We start from the raw sequence: 20350 nt of genomic DNA, 5'->3' as shown, positions 1-20350 counted from the left end.
CATGTCAGTATTAATGGAACAGATGCAGACAGACCATGATATCAAACTGACTTGCCACTCTGAGCACTTAAAGACCATTCAGGGCTGTTGCTAACCCCAGCATGGATCCTTCATTCGATCAAATCATTAAAATGGCCAGTCAAATCACCAAACTTTTTTTTTCATCGGAGTGGCATGGGATTCTTCAGTGGTGTTCTCATACCAAACAATGTTTATAGCAATGACAGTGTATTTAGATATGTAGTTCCTGTGCAGTACTATATTCACATAGTTCCACCCACCATATATGCTAAGGTATTTCAGGTATTTCTGCTTTGATTATGACTGCTTGCTTTCTAGCTAAACCGGAACAGTTTATTCAATATTAATTAGAGCAGTTTTTATTTTTTTTATAAAAAAGGCTATGTTTTATGAACTTTTATCAGTATTTGAATTATAATTAATATGTGTAAATAAGATTTTATTTAAATACTTTTAATCTAATTCAGTAAGCTTTAGTTTGTGGTTGTTCAGGTGTTTTACTGTGTCTGTTTGTTGGTGGATTTAGCTTCATTTCAGTTTATTATTTAGTTTTATTTTTGTTTTTGTTTCAGTTAACATGTATTGAGGGTGACAGGGTGGCTCAGTGGTTAGCACTGTTGCCTCACAGCAAGAAGGTCACTGGTTCGAGTCCTGGCTAGGCTAGTTGGCACTTCTGTGTGGAGTTCGAATGTTCTCCCCGTGTTCGCGTGGGTTTCCTCCGGGTGCTTCTGTTTCCCCCACTATCCAAAGACATGCAGTGCAAGTGAATTTAATAAAATAAATTGGCTGTAGTGTATGCGTGTGAATGAGTGTGCGTGGATGTTTCCCGGTACTGGATTGCAGCTGGAAGGGCATCCACTGTGTAAAACATATGCTGGATAAGAAAGGGACTAAGCATAGGGAAGGGACATGAAGGGAAAATGAAGGGACATGCATTGATAAATAATTTGGCCAGCTATACATGTTGTTTTAACTTCTTATACTGTCAGACAGGAGTGATTTCTTACTTTCACAGTTAGAATGTTTAGTAAAAACAGTGTATTATTTTTATGTTTAAAATGATTATTGGAAACATCTTATTTATTTTTAATAATTTATTTTTTAGCTGTAGCTAGTTCAAGGTTATTTGTTGAAATTTGAGAGCGCTAGCTCTCTGCAACTCTCACATAATTGCCCACTGAAGCTAAGCAGGGCTGCACCTGGTCAGTACCTGGATGGGAGACCACATGGAAAAGCTAGGTTGCTGAAGGAAGTGGTGTTAATGAGGCCAGCAGGGGAGCAGAGCCTACGCTCTGTGTGGGTCCTAATACTCCAGTACAGTGAAGGGGACTCTATACTGCTCAGTGAGCGCCATCTTTCGAATGAGATGTTAAACCGAGGTCCTGACTCTCTGTGGTCATTAAAAATCCCAGGACGTCCTTTGAAAAAGAGATTAGCCCTCTGGCCTCTGTCCAGTATGGCTTCCTAACCGTCCCCATATGATAATTGGCTTCATCACTCTGTCTCCTTTCCACTAACCAGCTGGTGTGTGGTGTGCGGTCTGGCGCAATATGGCTGCCGTCACGTCATCTTGGTGGATATTCACTGGTGGTAAATGAGGAGGTTCCCCTCGATGTGTAAAGAGCTTTGAGTGTTTAGAAAAGTGCTATATAAATGTAAGGAATTATTTTTATTATTAAGTTTTTTTTTTATTGCTGTTCAGTTTGAGTTTCAGGTCAGCTGACTTCAAAAACCATACTTTCAAGTCATCCTAGAACTTTGCTCAGACCCCTCAGTGGGCACCAGACCCTATAGTGAAAAACCACTGGCTTAGATTATTTAGCTGTAGGTTATAGTGGCTACAGGCTTCTCTTAGGAGTTCACAGTTATTGGATTCCCCTGTCTAGCTTTATGACCGATTTATATACTTCTATAAATAGCCTGGCAAGCCTTCTAAACTAATATTCTGCCACCTCCATAAATAAAAAAACAATAAAATGTTGCAAAGTTGCATGAGCAAAGATTACATGTACACATCCCACTGCTTCCATCTTGTTGTACTCAGGTCTACGGTGTTATATCGTAAGGAGGGCCTTCAGGAAGAGCGGAAGGGGTGGAGAGCTCATACTTGATGAGAACATTCAGCTTAGCTGTGTGCAAAACAATAGCTCACATCTCTAGAGTAGGCATGTTTTCGTAAAACTTCCTGCTCTCAATCCCACCCACCACTTCTGCTCTGGAAGAGGGGGATGGGGGGGACAAGTCCTAAATCTGTGAGGCCTTTGGCCTCTTATGCAGGAAGCAAAGCAATAGCTACAAGCAAACTAAACGATTATAGCAGCTTTAGGATTTAGCACTATAAAACAAAAGTGCATATTTCTTTCTCAAGACAAGCTAAGGAGAAACAAAGCCAGAGGTTGATGGTGTTGACAGTGTGTCTTTTTAGGTTACCTCTTTCTTGCAGAATAAATAAAGTGAGCTTTGATGGCTAAGCAGAAGCAAGGCAGATTTTATTTTGCAGACTTATTTGATAAGCAGACTTATTTGAAGCTAAGGTTTTTAAATGCTTCCACTAGAATAATAGTACCTGCCAGTGATTGTATAAAGGAGTAGGAGCTTCCTAGGTGTAACATGGCTCATCTGATAGAGCTGAAATAAAAACAAACTGGAACTGTTCTCATGCGCTTTTATTTCAACACAATATATGATATTTCCTCAAACAAATCTATACTACAGTTCTTACCTAGTCTCAACAGAGTAATGTTTAAAGGGGTGGTTCACTACGAAATCATCTTTTAAACTTTGATTGATGTTTAATGTAGCTGTGTGAACATAAAAAACATCTCTGAATGGTTAGAGGTGTGTAATGTTAAAGCAGAGAAAGCTAAACTGCCGTCCAAACACTGCCATTTCCACAGAGCTTGTTTTGTTTCTATATTTGGGCTTTTAAAGGACAAAACACGAAGTGAAAAGTGCTTACAATTTAATTTGAATTATGTTTCAGAGAATTAAATAAAGATATAGCTAGCATTTGACCAGTGACAGCTCTCAGAACCCCTAAAAACTCCTCAAAGAAGTAGCAGCTCCAACCATATTAGATGAAGCTGTGTTTGTGAGCCACAACCTGTAAGTATTATTTGTTAAAATTTATCTATTACATGCACAGTTACTAGAGGTAACGGTATGTTGTAGCGAGGTTGTAAATAAGGATGTAAGCAACGGGAAAGACTGTTTGGCACAGCTAACAATTTAACTACAAATTCTTATTTATCCGTCAAACTCCTGTAAACAGCCACAATCTTCACCAGCACGGCAGTGTCTTTCTATGTGGCTGCTTTGTGTGTATTCACATCTTAAATAACGAACTTACAAAAGATATGTGAATGTTTCATACCAATTAAACATGCTTATTCTAAATATATATAAAAGACACTTGTCAGAATTTATTTTAAAGAGCAGGCGTGAGGTTCAGCTTTGTCCTCTGTGTCATTTTCTGTGTGATTCAGGCGCAAACGGACACGGCTAACAGCTACTCTGACTTACAATATTTTTATAGAAGAGGCAAAGCGCATGCTATTAGAGGTGTGACACTGTTCTTGGTGACGGAGCCAATCCGCAAATCACAGCACATTATGCTAGCTGACCAATCTGAGAAATATGACAGTCGTTTTCATGTTAGCTGAATAGCAGAATATAATCAAAGTAAGATGCATGAAAAAATAACATGTTTTTTTTTTTTTTTTTTTTTTTTACAATTGAAGCATAAGTAAACTTTGCTTTGCATCTTAAAAACACAACAAAGCCTTAAAATACACTCTGCCCCTGTAATGATTAAACCAAACGGATATTTTGAAAAAATGCACACACATATGTACACATTCCACATTAGACAAACAAATAAATTCTTTTGGTGCATGAGAAGGATTTCTTTGATGGAGAAAAGTCTTAATATTAAAGGTGAATGCAGCAAACAGGAGCCAGCATCACCCATACCTCGTTACATAAAGTCAATTTGCTGAAATACTTTCATCGTAAAACTGTAGTGGTACAGTAGTACTGATGTAATAGGAGTATAGAACAGTTTTGAACATGGCTCAAGCTATCAGAATCAAGCACCAGATCTAATACTTTTTTTAACTGCTTAATTTTGCTGAAAACATTTGGCAGTGTGTTTAATGGCTGATTCAGCTGTGACAACATTCCCTGCTGTTGAAGGTCAATGTTAAAGTGATGGTTTGCCCAAAATTGAAAGTTGTCATCATTGTGCTCATCTTCTACATGTTTCAAACCTGTTTAAGTTCTGTTGATGACAAAGGAAGATACAGCCTACTGAAGAATGCTGAAAAACAAACAGCCATTGCCATCAATACTATTTTTTATTGCTATGGATGCCAATGGCTGCTGCTCCAACATTCTTCAGAAAATGTAGTTTTATGTTCAGCCGAAATTCATAAAAGCTTCAAACCACTGGGACATTCTACCAGAAATGTACATTTTCACTTAAAAAAAAGTTAACTTAAAAGCTAACTTAAGCTTGTCGTTCTCAACGAAATCGTACAAAACCAAGCATAAAATCATACAATTCAAAAATAGAACGCATCCTTGATCACTGTCAGCTTCTTCTCCGTCAAATGATCTCAATTCTGAGTTATATAGCCATAAACGTGTATTTCATGCATTTCAAGAGTTCACACTTAGCTTATGATAGATTATAAAGCGTATTTGGCATACTGTCCCAGGAGAGAGCCCTGAGCTTTGAACATCCTCGAGGCCAGGGCTCCCTCCTGTTGCAAGGCGAGAGGGGAGTTTGAGCTCAGCTAGATCTCGAAACTGCCCTGCTGTAGTAGCTAATTAACAGATAGTGATTGCTCTTAAGAAGTAACTGATTTGGATTAGTCAATTAACTTAAACTGCATGTTTTTAGACGGTGGGAGGAAATCGGGGGACCCCAGGGAAACCCATGTGACCACAGGCAGAACATGTAAACTCCACACAGAAACAACGGCTGGCTTGGTAATGACTAGAACCAGTGACGTTCTTGCTGTAAGGCAACAGTGCTAACCACTGGGCCACCGAGCCAAACATCTATAGAAACGGAGGAGGAGTAGGGGTGGAAGGGGGAATTCTTGAAAACGAAGATGGCTGTGATATGGAACTTATATTTAAGTTGTATTTAAGGGTATTTATAGTGGCTCTGATTGCATCTGATTCTAATTGGTGAATCATGAATTGGCTAATGCATGACCAGCTGTGTTCCATCATAAGCACGTGATCCTCCCGAAATTAGTTTAGAAATAAACTTCACCTAATGCAAATGTGACAGGACTGACCGAAACATGGGACCAATTGTAATTTTTTTTTGCATTATATATTTGTAGAATCTATTTATTATTTTATGTTTTTAATCAATTGATGTGAATAATAACAACTTAAACTTGCTTTTTCAGAAGTATTTTTTTTCTAAATAATAACATTTGTAGCATAACAAAACTATTAAAGATGTAGGTTCAACTGGGCTGAGGACAAATATAATAACAGGGTTTGTATATTTGTAAAATACTTTTAATAAAGAACAAAAATCTGAGATCCAAATGAATGACATGTTTTTACAACAACACACAGAAATCAACCATTAGTCATTTTAACCATTTTTAGGATGAAATACTTTTTATTCTCTGTATTTATGTCTTTATTTTAAGGGACAGATAATGTATGTTTCTGGTAGAATGTACTTATGTGTTTGTAAATAGAGAGGAATTTTTAATTTTGGGGGTTATTTACAGAAACAAGCAGTAATCTTATATTGAAAAATATACTCTGAGTAAAAAGTAGCCCTGTTTTAAAATCACATTAAATCACTACTCAAACGATCATGTCTTGAAATCATCAATAATAAACTATCTTTAGCTTTTTAAATATTTTATCCAACATTATGCAGCAGTCAGACTTTCTAGTTTGTAACGCACAGGGACACTTTTTTTTCATAATTTCTTATTGATAATAAATATTCTGACAGCTAAAAACACATTCAACAATAAACCATTATATATATATATATATATATATATATATATATATATATATATATATATATATATATATATATATATATATATATATATGTATATGTATGTATATATATATATATATATATATATATATATATATATATATATATATATATATATATATATAATGTATATATATATATATATATATATATATATATATATATATATATATATATATATATATATATATATATATATAGGTATTATTTGATTTGTATTTATTTATTTATTTTTTTTTTTAAACAGTTGTCAATGTAGCCAAAAATAGCACAGTACTTTCTAATGATGTCACTTTTGGCCAACGCGTTTATTACCAACATATATTTCCATGCTTTAAGCAGAGCTGAAGCAAGGAGGGGCTTGAAAACTTCCTCCTTATGACCTCTGACTGCTTACAATCTGCAAAAAAAAAAAAAAAAAAAAAAAAAGGAATGACAGGCATTTCAATCCGGAGATTTGGAGCTCGACTGCGTTTATCGCGACTTCACAAAGTATGGAAAAGCTCTTTTGAGAAGCGGATCTCAGAGCCGGAGAAGTGAAATGCGTCTGCTGTTATGTCGATCGAGTGGGCTTTGTTGGACAAGTTCTTGGGGCGTCGTATGATTTTTGTTTAGAGGCCCATTGGAGATCGACATGGGCCAGACATCTGTCTCCAGCTTGTCACAGAGAGCGAGCGGTAAGTGTCTGAAGCGGGGCTTGTTCAGTCTGTTTGCTCAGCCGTCACACCGCTATATCTTGATATACGCCCATGGAGGGAAGACAGACGTGACTGCAGATATAGTCAAGTCATGTCCGCGGGAAACTAAGTTCATTTTCAGGTCTTACATGGGCAGGTTGGCTTTTCATCTAACGCAGCGCTGTCTACGCGACGAAATAAAATGATAGTTTTTTTCCTGAAGCAAGCGCGTGGATTTGGGCTTGTCGCGTGGCTCGCGTCGCGTGCTTTGTAAACGATCAACAAGTGGGACTTTGTCAAGCGCATCTTCTTTGTTTTGATGAATTAAGAGTAGCTTACTTAAGAAAAACGGATATACAGAAGTTCACTGGCTTGTACTTTTCAGGAAATGATTTTCATTATTTTCTTCATCGTAATCTGCTGTCAAAGTAGCCTACGTGCTTTGAGATATACCACTTCCTAATTTCACATGGGTAAAAATAAAAATTTAACTGAGTGTAATTATTTTTTTTTTGATTAAACGTTTTATTTCGATGACTATGTTAGCTTACCTTGGATTGAATTGTTGAACCCAAACATATAAAATAACCTAAGTAAGCTTAACATTAAATGCGTACAAAACAAACCTACAGTATCTCTTAAAGGATGAATCATTTATGAAGGACATTTATCTACAATTCCAGCGTTATGGATGTGACATTTTCAGTAAAAACTTAAAATATAGATACACAAAGAAAGTATAAATTACATTGAAACATCTTGTATAGTTACGAGATAAGAAAAATATCAATCAAAATGAAGTTTATTTATATTTTATGTGAAGAAAATAAACATGCGTTATAGATGTGATCGAAAAAGTCTCCGGATATACAGTATACAACACACTTTGTTGATATTCTGTGAATTAAACTGCACAACCCAAAAGAAATAATGCTAATCGCAAGGATAAGAGCTGGCTCACTACAGAACAAACATGATTGATTTTATTTTGATTAACAATTTTTGCATTTATGAGGAAAAAGCTTTGTTATGGATGTCTCGGATGTAAAGTTGCCACTTTTGTGACTTTGGTAAATCAAAAATAATTGTTTGAAAACGTTGACTGAAACATTTAGTATTTTTACAGTACTGTTAAATACAAGCCTCCACTCATAGAAAGGGGTTTGCTATTTTGGTGAAAACATTTTTTTATGGCATGGTTGACATTTACCTGTAATTGCTCATTCCTGAATCATACTTTTAGATTTTATGAAAAAAAAAAAAAAAAAATCTTATATTAATTTTGCAGATTTTGACGGTTTACTTTTATACTTTAGATAAATATGTTTGCATTAAGTTTGTGTTGTGTATGAAAAAAGGCGTTGTTTGATTTTTCTTTTTTACTCAATCAAATTTGAGTACAAATATTAATATATTAACATGCCGTTTAATTATGTATGATGTAAGCTGTATTTTTTAAATCCTGCAGTTCCTGTCATTTGTACTTGTATGTGTTGTCATTTATTATGAAAAAAAAATCATGTTTAAACTCCGCTTTACTTTGGCATGTTCAGACATTGCTATATGTGTTCATATTTTTTGTTTATTTGTTTTTGCTATTTACTTAAGCAACAGTAACAGAAATGTATTTGTGCCATAGCTGCTATTTGAAGCAAGTACTTCCCAATGCACTGTGATTGTAATCATAAGCTGCTTTGTGCACCAAATCTTGAATCACGGGATTTGCCACTATACCGTCATTTCCCCATTATTGCCAATGTGCTGTGATTCACAGATTCTGGTACTTTCAGTTCATTAGCTCTCAAAGGAATCATCTTGTTATATTTTCACGAACCATAATCATTTTAAGACTAAATCTTGCATTAAATGTTTAATTGGGTCTGACTGCTAAATGTGTAGACATTGTACAAAGAAATGAAAGCAAAGCAAACGTAATAATTTGACAAATCAAAGACTTAAATGGCACAGACTGGTTTCTTCTCTATTAATAAAATACAGAAATCTTCAGGTCTGATTATATCTTACGCCTACAGTAGTTTTTGTGAATTGTTTTTAAAGAAAGGCATTACAAGAATAGGTATTTCCTTTTTTCCAGTAGGGAAACCTACCAACTGTCGGCTGAAATTGGCCTATTGTTTTTGTCTTGGCATTACAGTGTGATGAACTGTGGCTATGGGATTAACATATTTTACCAGCAAATGTTAAAAGTGCCATGTACTGCATCTATTCAATAAGTTAAACTGTTCTCTAATATTTATATATTAGGTATGTGGCTTGGCTTAATTAAAAAAACTCTCCAGATATGTTTTTATGCTTATTATTACCTCATAAAACATCCCTAGAATAAGAAGAACCTTATTGATCATTTGGAATGGTCTTGAATATTAATGAGCTGACCAACTCTGTGAATTCTCTCTCACACAGCATGATGTACTCTGAAATGAACATGTGCAAAATAATCATACTTCATTTGTCAAAATATTTTAAGAAACAGAGTAGAGGCCATGTAAAAAATGTCCACTTATTGTAAGTGATGGATAGGGTTTTTGTTACCCGAGCGTATATAAGCATATATTAACCACCAGAGTAATCTATATTGCTCACGAGATGTGTTTTGGATAAACTAAAGACTAAATTATAATTATACTTGACAAAGAGACCGATTCGCTTGTTAAGTGTGACTTCACGCGAAGCAGCTTTCGGGTCCAACCGCTATATCAAACTGCATGGGGAGACTCAACAAATGGTGATAATAAATGTTTACAAGTCGATTGTAACATATGTGTATACACATCCATGCGTAATATCCGATGGCCAGAAATTGATTAATTTTTTATAAATTGTTAAAATATTAGTGTCTGTGATGCAGCTTGTCCAGAGACTTTTTGTACCCCATCATTTGAAATATAATTCACAATAATGTGTGATATGACTAAAAAGTGGTCAAAATGAATATTTTCTCAATTCAAATGAGTAATGGCTTGGACCCGGCCGCAGTATTCCATAAGTCACGACTTAATTCAATTCAATTTACCTTTATTTGTATAGCGCTTTTACAATAAGTTAACAAGTGGATAGAGATGTATTTGTGTTGTACTTTAAAGCTATAATGTGAATGTAAATGCATCTAGGAATTAATCTCAAACTCTGCATAAACAGATAATGTTTAATACAGTGTGTTTTTATAGTTGTGTGACACGATGCTTTAACATCCATTAAACACAATACTCGCCTACATTTGTTTACATACACAGAAAATTTCCCAATAAACAATACAAATTAATAAAAGACACCACTAAACATACCTTATGCCTCTTTGGGATGCAGTATATTTATGATCCTGGTTGCAACATATCAGCCTGTGTTTGGCTGATGAACATCTGATGGTGCGGCTGCTTGGCAGGTCCAGTTGACATAGAATGTGACCTAAAGTACATGCAATTGTTAAGGCTGTGCTAATGAATAGTCTTCTGAACTCTTATTATTTGACTATGCCTAGGTATAACCTTATTTTCTATATTCTTCTGAGACCCAAAGACATTTTTTTTTCTTTTTTTCTGTGATTTTTCTACATCTTTTGGGTTAAAAAAAATCTACAATTTAGAGTTTTTAAATTTTGTTTTTATTTTTAATTTTACAGCATGTCCACTGTAGTTGACCACAGGACCATTTTAGTTCGAAACGACCGCCACTCAGACAACAAAACTGTACAGGATATGGCTGTAAAGGGATATTAATCCAATATTAATGTAACAAAAACAAAACATAAGCCATTTTTTCCTTTTTGTATTGAAATTCCTGAAACAGTTTAGTCTGAAAGAGAGCCAAACTAAAAAATAAAAAAAGTGATGTTAATCCAAAACAAATTTAACATAAAAGCGATTTAATTTAATTAATTCTAATTTTCTTATTGTCAGACTCTAAATCAGAGTCTTCCTTAAATATTTTATGAAGAGTCCTCTTTGCTTTAGATCTGCCTCCTTCAACATGCACTCATTGCTTACATTAAGATGGTCCTGGTGTCCACTATAGTGGACATTTAAAAAAGGATGATATTTTTAAACACAAACAAGTTAACAGCTTTGAAAGCTAAATGTATTGTTCCTGACACTTTATTAACAAATATATATATATATATATATATATATATATATATATATATATATATATATATATATGTAATAATAATAGTAAAAAAACATTTAAAAATTTAAATTTTTACATACCTCTCTCCTTCCCATAAAATTAGATTTTTTGTATGTCGGCCATTTTGGATGCAGTGTAAGAAGTGTGTCCTAGCATGCCAGCTAATCAAATGACATATCACTAGAAAGCCCAGGATGTCCTCTGAACAGTACAACAGGACTTGACAGTGTAGCTAAAATAATTCAAAGAAAATTCATGAAAACATAATGTCCACTACAGAGGGCACAAGTCAATAGGCGAGGTCTCAGGAGGGTACCTTTAAAACAAGCTAAATTTAGCATTCATTGTTGTCTTAATGCATTTACCTGATGTCATAACCATTAAAGTTGATGAGTTAATGACTCAAAATGGTAATTACTAATTGACATATTGAGCAAAGCAGTTTTTTAGCTGCCAAATCTGCTTTATTATAACTAGCAGAATCCAAAAAGATGACAAACTGTGGTTGTACTGTAAGAAGCGCGCTGTGGATGTTGATGTGAGCTGCATTAAATATGTCTCTTGTGAACCATTTAGTCTACAGTACCTTATCTGGAAGTTATAGATTTTCGATAACTTTTGTTTCCAGATCATTGTGAGAATTTGTCAAGTTTTAAGCCCTTTCGGTTATAAAAGAGGAAGTGAGCAATTCAAATGTCATACAAGACATATTAGCACCTATGATTCTCCCCCACCCCCAGTAAAATACTGCAGCAAAAAAACTAGACTAAAAGGGTCAAGATGACAAACTTTGATGCTGGACGAAACCTTTCAAGAAGGTTCACACTTAATTAAATGTTTTGAAATGCTTTTAAAACACGAAGGTTTTGAAGGCCATAACAAACTCTCTCTAAGTGTGTACGTTGAAAAAGTAAAAAAAAAAAAAATCTTTTAGCATATTTTATATATTTATTTTTATTATTTTATATAATTATGGGTAATGCAAATTGAGTTGATTTCAATTCAAGTAATTAAATTATTGTTTTTTTAAACGGTGGCACAGTGGGTAGCACAATCGCCTCAAAGCAAGAAAGTCACTGGTTCCAGCTCCGGCTGGGTCAGTTGGCATTTCTTTATGGAGTTTGAAAGTTCTCCCTGTGTCTGCGTGGGTTTCCTCTGGGTGCTCTGGTTTCCCCCAGAAGTCCAAAGACATGCGGTGTAGGTGAATTGGGTAAGCTAAATTGTCCGTAATGTATGCGTGTGAATGAGTGTGAATAAATGTTTCCCATTGATGGGTTGCAGTTGGAAGGGCATTCACTGCGTAAAACATATGCTGGCTAAGTTGGCGGTTCATTCCGCTAAGGCAACCCCAAGTTAATAAAGGGACTAAGCTGAAAAGAAAATGAATGAATCAAAACAAAGCTCCATTAAAAGTTGGGCTGAATAAAATCCCAAAGTTTACATTTATATAATTGTTAATTATACGTTCATATAATATATTAATTAGGTGCTACGCCCCTGTAAAAACTGCATTACCCATGATGCTGTACTGAAAATATCACCAATCAGAGAGCCAAGCAAGGAAAGTGCACTAAGACAGTGTTTCTCAACCCCGTTCCTGGAGGACCACCAACACTGCATGTTTTGGATGTCTCTCGCACCCATTACAGGTCTTTTAATCTCTGCTTATGAGCTAATGATTCGAATCTGGTGTTGATGGAAACATGGAAAATGCGTAGACCTGGTGGTCCTCCAGGAACGTGAGAAACACTGCACTAAGAGAACTTAAGCTACATCCACTCACATGAGGCACTGTGAATAACACAATCAAGTCTCTCTTGCTTTGATCTCACAATACTTATGTACTTGTACTTGCATATTTACATAAACTTGTAAGATACTAAACTTTTGTAGATATAGTGATCAAATTTATGTATAAGTATAAATTCCATGTTTAAATTGTAAATGGCAGACATTTAAAACCCCCTTTAATGCTTTCAGGGTTTTGAGGTTGGTTCAAATCTGACATACAACTCATAATAACTGCACAAAGTATTAAACTGGCATCATTTATTGGAAATGTATTTCAGCAGTGCAGCTGTACTTATATCTGCTGCATTCACACCTGTTCTTCTGTGCCCTTGAATGAATTCTGCTTGCTCATTTGTGAACCGGCACCCTCTTTGTTTTAAATGAACTTGATCCTCTGAGGTTTGAGCTCAGCATCTGTGGAATTCTGGCAGTAACTTTGCCTATTAATAATCCAATCAGAGGCAACTGGCTGTTGACAGGCCAATGTGATCTAGGGTCAGGGGCTCCTTGGGGAAGATTGATTAGTGAAGAGGAGCTTTGGCATCCTCAGGATGGTGTTGAAAAGACCACAGATATGTCGTCAGGCACATTCCTGTCGCATGTGTCTGCTAATGAAATCCCTCAGTGCAGTGTGAAAAACATGCTTCATATTTGGGTTTCGCACATTTCTGTGTTAAAAATGTCCAGTTTGCTGGTCAGTTTTGGACTTGTAGAAACAACTTAAACATTTGTGAGTTGGTGGCCGTAAGAACAGATTACAGCATTCACACTGCCCACATAAGTGCTGTGAAGAGCATAGAAGAGGTGGAGTTTTTTGAGCTGTGAGCCAATTTGAGTCTTGTCGGGTACAGATCTTTTTAACAGCAGTCTTTCGATTTATTTAGGGATTTGTGAAGCAACATAAATAATAGAGTGAACTACATCATGTTTTGAAGCGTGTTGTAAATGTCAAGCAGAGTGTGATGCATTTGATACATTTGACTGTGTGATGACTTCAAGAAAAGTAAGCTGTATGAAAGAACAATAAAAAGTGAAAGAAAATCAAGTTGTTTCTGTGTGTAGCTGAACTTGTTGACTTGTGTTTTGACATAATAATCAGATAGGAGTGAAAGAATCTCGTAGTTTAGAGAACCAGGAATTCAAAGTCAAAAGCTAAGAATTTACTTTTAACTGAGCTTTTGAAAATATAGTTCATTGAAAAATCCATAATGATACTTTTTAAAATTTCTGACCGTATCCTTTTTTTTTAATATTATCTTTTATTATGTGTGTAATGTAGCTGTTTATACATTTAAAAGGTCTGCAAGGTTTTAAAAATCAAAGTGCATCAAAATATGAAGTTCAAATGCAAAAACCTCTAAATGCTGTTTAAAATGTTTTCCTAAAATGAGATTTTTTTTTCCCTCAGCCTCCTGTTTATGTTCAGTTATTTCACCTGAGAGGCAATGAAAAGACCTTATCCGCCACTATAAATGTTAAATTACTGAGCCAACACACAAGAGTTTTAGAAGAAATTTTAGAAGAAAATATCGAATAGCCTTTAGAGGTTTTTGCATCTAAACTCTTCATATTAATATGTCCTAAAATGATTAACTGCTGGAATATGTAGAGTTTTTACATAAATTTAGTTTTTACATATCTATAACAAATGTATAATATCAGCCTGTGATCTTCATTGGCTGCCAGTTGCTATGTTTCCATCCAAAAATGCAAATTAACTTTCTGCGCAAAAATTGGATTATCGCTTAAAAGATGTGTGAATAAAGCAGCGTTTCCATCCAATGAGTCAAAAGCAAACAAAATCGTCACTTCCTGGTTATCTGGTGCCAAATATCAACAGTAAAAATGGAATTTGCTGCGGTATGTGAAGCTGCATCAATCTTTTCTTAATTTAATACATGACTTGCGCCTCAGACGCCAATCCAGGCACACAGTGAAAGCACGATGGCGTTTGAAGGTGTGAGATGTAGAGCACTTGATTCTGGAGGTGATTAATAATATAATAACAGATACTGAGATGGTTGAGGCGTTTTAAAATGACCAAAACAACATTTCAGATGTGTTTACAATGTGCTTAGCCTGCTGGTTTATCCATTTACACACATTTTGTTCATCACATTATCTCTTATAACAAAATCACATGACTTTTCAAATGTGCATACTGGAATTTGTTCGGTAAATGGGTTTCTTTTGCAGTTTATGCACATCTTTTCTTATCGAATAAAAAGTTTATCCTACTCAGCAATGTATGCGCATCTTGCCGTTTCCATTAACGAGTTCTTTATTCGCATGTACCAAAATGCACATAATAATAGGTGGATGGAAACGTAGCAAGTGAATAATATCTGATTTAGGGTTGTTCAATATGACAATGCACAGTATATCACATATTTTATTTACATATTATATTTATATTATGCTCTACCATTTATTTCCTGGTGTCAAAAATACATTCTTTAGCCTAACAATATTTCATAATATATGAGCGGAATATTACACCTGATAAAAATATGAATAACACCGCATTATAAGAAATCTTGTTAGTACAATGTTTACCTTTTGCATTTTATTTTGCAATATTTATTTATTTTTATGTTAGACCTGTAATCAATAGTTTTCGAAAAGTGTTTTTTTTTATTATTAATATTTATTATTTGTTAACATTTATTTATTTATTATTTTATATTTCTAAATTTTTCTTTAAACCTTTGTGCTGAATTTTTTAAATATAGTGAGAAATATGATCACATATGAAGTTAGAACATTTCTGAGTATATTCTTTAAAATGTTAAGAGGTGTTTACATGTGGTCAATGTATATGAACTACCCGATGATTGAATTTACAGCAGGGCTTGAAATGAACTTTTTTTTTTTACTTTGTAGCACCAGTGCTCCCAACTTCAAATATTTAGGAGCACCAAAAAGAATTTAGGAGCATCAGATAAAAATTAGGAGCACCCACCAAAAATGAATAAGCCCATTGCAAATTGTATTTTAAGGGATTTATTGTATTTTAAAACAACATCAATTAGGACTAACAAAAACCAGAAACAACTATCCATTTAATGCTGAGACATTATATTTGTGTGCAATAATTCCAAAATGTATGTCTAATAATTATAAAATATTAATGATGATAAAAATTACAATAATAGTAACAATGAATTACATTTCTCATCATCATGCTGCCTTGAATGTGCTTGAATTTAAGTTGTGTGCAATAAAAAGGCTGTTAATTTATGAAAAATAAATTTATGGTTAGCATCAAACAAAAATGAAGCATTGGAGTAAGAAATATTTATTTTGCACTATTGTTTTTAAATGCATGTCAATTTAATAAATAATATTTCTGCCATAAAACAAACAAAAAAGTCTTCTATCACTCTTTAAAAGTTTGATATGGGTTTGTGTCATTTTAAATGCTCACTCTTCTTATGAGCTGATCTTCATTTTTTTGTGTTTGTGGAATAAAGCAGGCGAGTCAGCCGCACCAATTTATGAGCAGGGCAGAGCAGGATTCTCGCGACTTCCATCATAAGTGTTCACAAGACCCTTTTCTTGTAAAATAGGTGTTTGGATCTACATATAGCCTAAAAGTGATGTCAAATTAGATGCATTCACTCATTTTCCTTCTCTTATTCCCTTATTTATCAGGGGTCACCACAAAGAAATGAACCGTCAACTATTCCTGCCTATTACCACAGTTTTACACAGCGCAGCCTGAACCCAGTACTGGAAAACACATGCACTCATACACTAAGGTTGTTTTTTAGTGCATCCAATCACCTTTAGTGCATGTTTTTGGACTGTGAGGGAAACCTAGAGGAAACCCACACAAATACTTAGGAGAACATGCAAACTCCACACAGCAATGCCAACTGGCCCCGCCAGGGCTTGAACCAGCAAACTTCTTGCTGGGTGCCACCTAAATTACATGCATAGTTTACAGCTTGACCCACAGAATGACCCACTGAAATAGTTAATCAGGGAATGTTCGATACACTAAATATCCCTAAAAACACAGAAACTTCAATACGTTTTATTAATAAATTATTTCATTTTAATAAATACATAAATTTGATTCACTAAAGCATGCACTGTATTTCTCAAACTAACATTACTGAAATAATTGACCCCCCCCATCCAAAATATTAAAAACAATAATCATATTGGCATCTACACCAATGAATGATCATGTTCAGTTTTAGTATTGTAGTAGTCATCTGCCAACCTAAATCTACAAGCTCTTTAATGAATGATGGATTCTGATTGACTGTCAGTGTTTTTGATGTTTTTCGGCTGGGGGAAAGTTATATAAAGATCTGCGCTGTGTTGGTGTCCGAAAAACATTGAACTTCAATGATTTGAAATGTCTGAGAAAGGCAAAAAGTTACACTGGTTTATAACGGTGACCCATACACACACTGACCCAGGTCTCTGCTGTAATCCTGCGGAGAACAATGAAAGTGTGTGTGCGTTTGCTTGAAATGATAAATGGTGTCACTGCTTTGCAGCCTGACTCTTTGTTTATTGTTCTGAGTTCTTTGATCTGGTTTGGCTGATTGGAAACGCTCTTATGATCGTTTTACACTTCATCTGGTGAGGTGTGCCTGTGACTTTAGGTCGGCTGTTCTGTTGGGTTTATGTTTGATGAACGGGTTTAATATCTTCTTGCCTGGGTCATGTGGAAAACCACACCTCGCTGCGAGAATCTGTTCATTTTACTCCAGCTAAGTAGAGGTGATGTAGGGGTGAAGGTGGAGTGGAAGAGAGTTCAAATCTTAGGCTTCAGATGGGCTAATCTGAACATTTTCAATGATTAGGTCTTGTGATGCATTTGCAAGGAACTTTTAATATTAAGAGTAAAAGTTGTAGCCACACTGTAAAAATAAATTTTTAATGAGTCCATTGGACTTATATTATGTTAAACTGACTTAAAAGTGATTGCATAACTTATAAGGTTAAGTTAGAACATGATTAAGTTAATATAATAAGTTACAATGAAGTAAAACATATTGTGTGATGACTAATTGTTCATATAATTTGTACAGTGCAGTAATCCAGTCATCACATTAACATCACACTTCAGAAAATAATATAATATACTGATTTGGTATGTTTACTTTTAAAAACCCTCTACTGCATATATTGTTTCATTATTTTTGCTGAATGTTATTGAAAACAAACATAATATTGTATTATTATGTAGATACCTACATACAGTAGGTATATTTTCTCCAGTAAATAATATAACAAATAAATAAGTCTAATATATCCAGATGCATCAGAGTATTGTGGCTACTAGCTAACAATGCTTATGTATTATACTATATACTATACTACGCCTATCCTACTGTATCAGCCTCTGAACTAACTCTCCATCACTGCTCTTTTCAAATGTCAAATCTGCATCATTCTTATTGGTCTCTAAAATCCATCTCATCCTCACTTTCATCTGCAGGAAGAGCCAGTCGTGTCCTTTTCTTCTTTCACTTACCATAGTACATGGTGGTCCTTACTAATACACTGTTCCCTGTATTTATTTCTAATCAAAAGCCATTAAAATTAGATTTTATCCCTAATGCAAATGCCATTAACATAGGACAGATCAACATTATATTACTAGAATTCATGTTATTGTTACAACTTAAAAGATCACAGCTAACCTTGCTAGCTAGCTAACCCATTGCAATATTGCATGTTTCACTATTAAACAGTGTTGCCATTTGGTAACACATACATATGATTGATTTACTAACTTTGAAAAACATAAAAAAAAAAAACTAACTTGATAAAAACAGTTTTGATTTATGAATATGTAATTATAACTTACTGGAGGTGATGTCTCAGATTTTTTTTGTGGATCTGAGATGAGTTGTCATTGGTTTTTATTGATGTTTACATTTGGATTTAGCAACTACTCACAATAAATGCCAGTATGTCAGAAATCGTGCCACAGAAAAACATTGCATGTCATGTGACTTAACCAAAGCACATCATTGGCTAATCTAAGGTCTTCTCTTTCCTAGAAAAATATTAAAACATTGGTCTTAAAGAATCAGTGGCAGGGTAATGAACAGAAATATCATGTTGCCATATGGCAACACCATGCGGTAGAGGGTTACAGTAAATTAAGTGTAGACTTTTTTTGGTCTTGTGAAACTCTGATACTTTTAGCCTTTTTTGACATCTGAATATATATTTACTATCATGTTTGGTCAGTTTAATGTGTGCTTGTTTTGATTTAATTATCTTGAATGCATGTATATTATGTTTGTTGTGTGTTATTCATGGAACGAGGCAGCTAGCTGTTCTTATTGCTGAAGGGTGATGTTTGTTGTTATGGTCAGAAACATTCATTCACAAGCATTTCCTGTTATAAAACCAGTTAACAATTTTCTATTGTTTAAGGGTAACCTTTGCATGTATGTAATTGCTTTTTATTCATTTCATTCAAAATTGTGTTCTTGCTGTGATTCACTTTTAGTGGAGGGGCTGGAAAAATCTTCTCTTGCCAACTGTGATGTGGTGGGAAGCTCTCAGTCTCCTCAGCTGAAAGGAAAGGGTAAGCTCTCTTCACTGGGCAAGATCTTTAAACCTTGGAAATGGAGAAAGAAGAGGACCAGTGATAAGTTCCAGGACCTCTCCAAAGGTATATCACCATTTATTAATAGCATTTGATTCATTGTTATGCATTTATCTGTGTAAAGTATTTTGAAAATATGATGCCTTCTCGGCTTTCCTTGATGCTTCTTCACAATGCCACAAATAAAAGTTTAATCATCCGGCATGACATTTAGATGATTATGGTGGATGGATATGGAACATGTATTGTGAAATGTATTGCACACAATATATTACTGATGGCTGCACTTTCAGTGAACTTTGAGTGCCATTGTAACTTTAATATAATGATATCTTAACACATACATTATCTTTGTAGTTCTGGAGAGGAAAATATCCACCAGGCAAACAAGAGAAGAGCTTATAAAGAAGGGTGTGCTTATTCCAGACCAAGGTGAGAGTTTAAATAAATGAAGTGAATGTTACATTCAGTGTGCATGTACAGTGCATCCGGAAAGTATTCATAGCGTTTCACTTTTTCCACATTTTTTATGTTACAGCCTCATTCCAAAATAGATCAAAATAATTTATTTCCTCAAAATTCTACACGCACTACCCCACAATAACAATGTGAAAAAAGATTTTTGAAATTGTTGCAAATTTATTAAAAATAAAAAAATAAAAAAAATCACATGTACATAAGTATTCACAGCCTTTGCTCAATACTTTGTTGAAGCACCTTTGGCAGTGATTACAGCCTCAAGTCTTTTTGAATATGATGCCACAAGCTTGGCACACCTGTATCTGGAATTTTTTGCCTATTCCTCTTTGCAAAATCTCTCATTCTCTATCAGGTTGGATGGGAAGCGACCGTGTACAGCCATTTTCAGATTTGTTGAGAGATGTTCAATAGGATTCAGGTCTGGTCTCTGGTTGGACCAATCAAGGACATTCACCGAGTTGATTTTTCAAGTTTTTTATTTTTAATAAGTTTAAAACTTTTTTTCACATTGTCGTTATGGGGTATTGTGTGTAAAAGAATAAAAATAAATGAATTTAATTCATTTTGGAATAAGACTGTAACATAAAATGTGAAAAACGT

General features: G+C 34.6%; 1 protein-coding gene across 15 annotated transcripts in view; it reads left to right on the top strand.

The window, feature by feature from the left end:
- Window positions 1-20350, top strand: part of phactr2 (phosphatase and actin regulator 2) — a 75707-nt gene that overhangs the window by 24271 nt on the left and 31086 nt on the right. For 12 of the 15 annotated variants that reach the window (XR_012389302.1, XR_012389304.1, XR_012389301.1 and 9 more), the window contains exons 2-3: window positions 19172-19336; window positions 19628-19702. Coding sequence is in view for 10 of the 15 variants with exons in the window: in XM_068213047.2 (XP_068069148.1) it covers window positions 19172-19336; window positions 19628-19702 (240 nt within the window). In the remaining 5 variants the exon portion in view is untranslated. Of the gene's footprint in view, window positions 1-6500; window positions 6748-19171; window positions 19337-19627; window positions 19703-20350 lie in introns of those variants that run through there. The other 3 variants (XR_012389303.1, XM_693577.9, XM_005156929.5) reach the window with 1 other exon arrangement.

This window comes from Danio rerio, chromosome 13 (genome assembly GCF_049306965.1).
Source record: "Danio rerio strain Tuebingen ecotype United States chromosome 13, GRCz12tu, whole genome shotgun sequence".
NCBI classification, from domain to species: Eukaryota; Metazoa; Chordata; class Actinopteri; order Cypriniformes; family Danionidae; genus Danio; species Danio rerio.
Note: the sequence above shows the minus strand (reverse complement) of the source record. Positions and strands in the feature narration are given on the sequence as shown.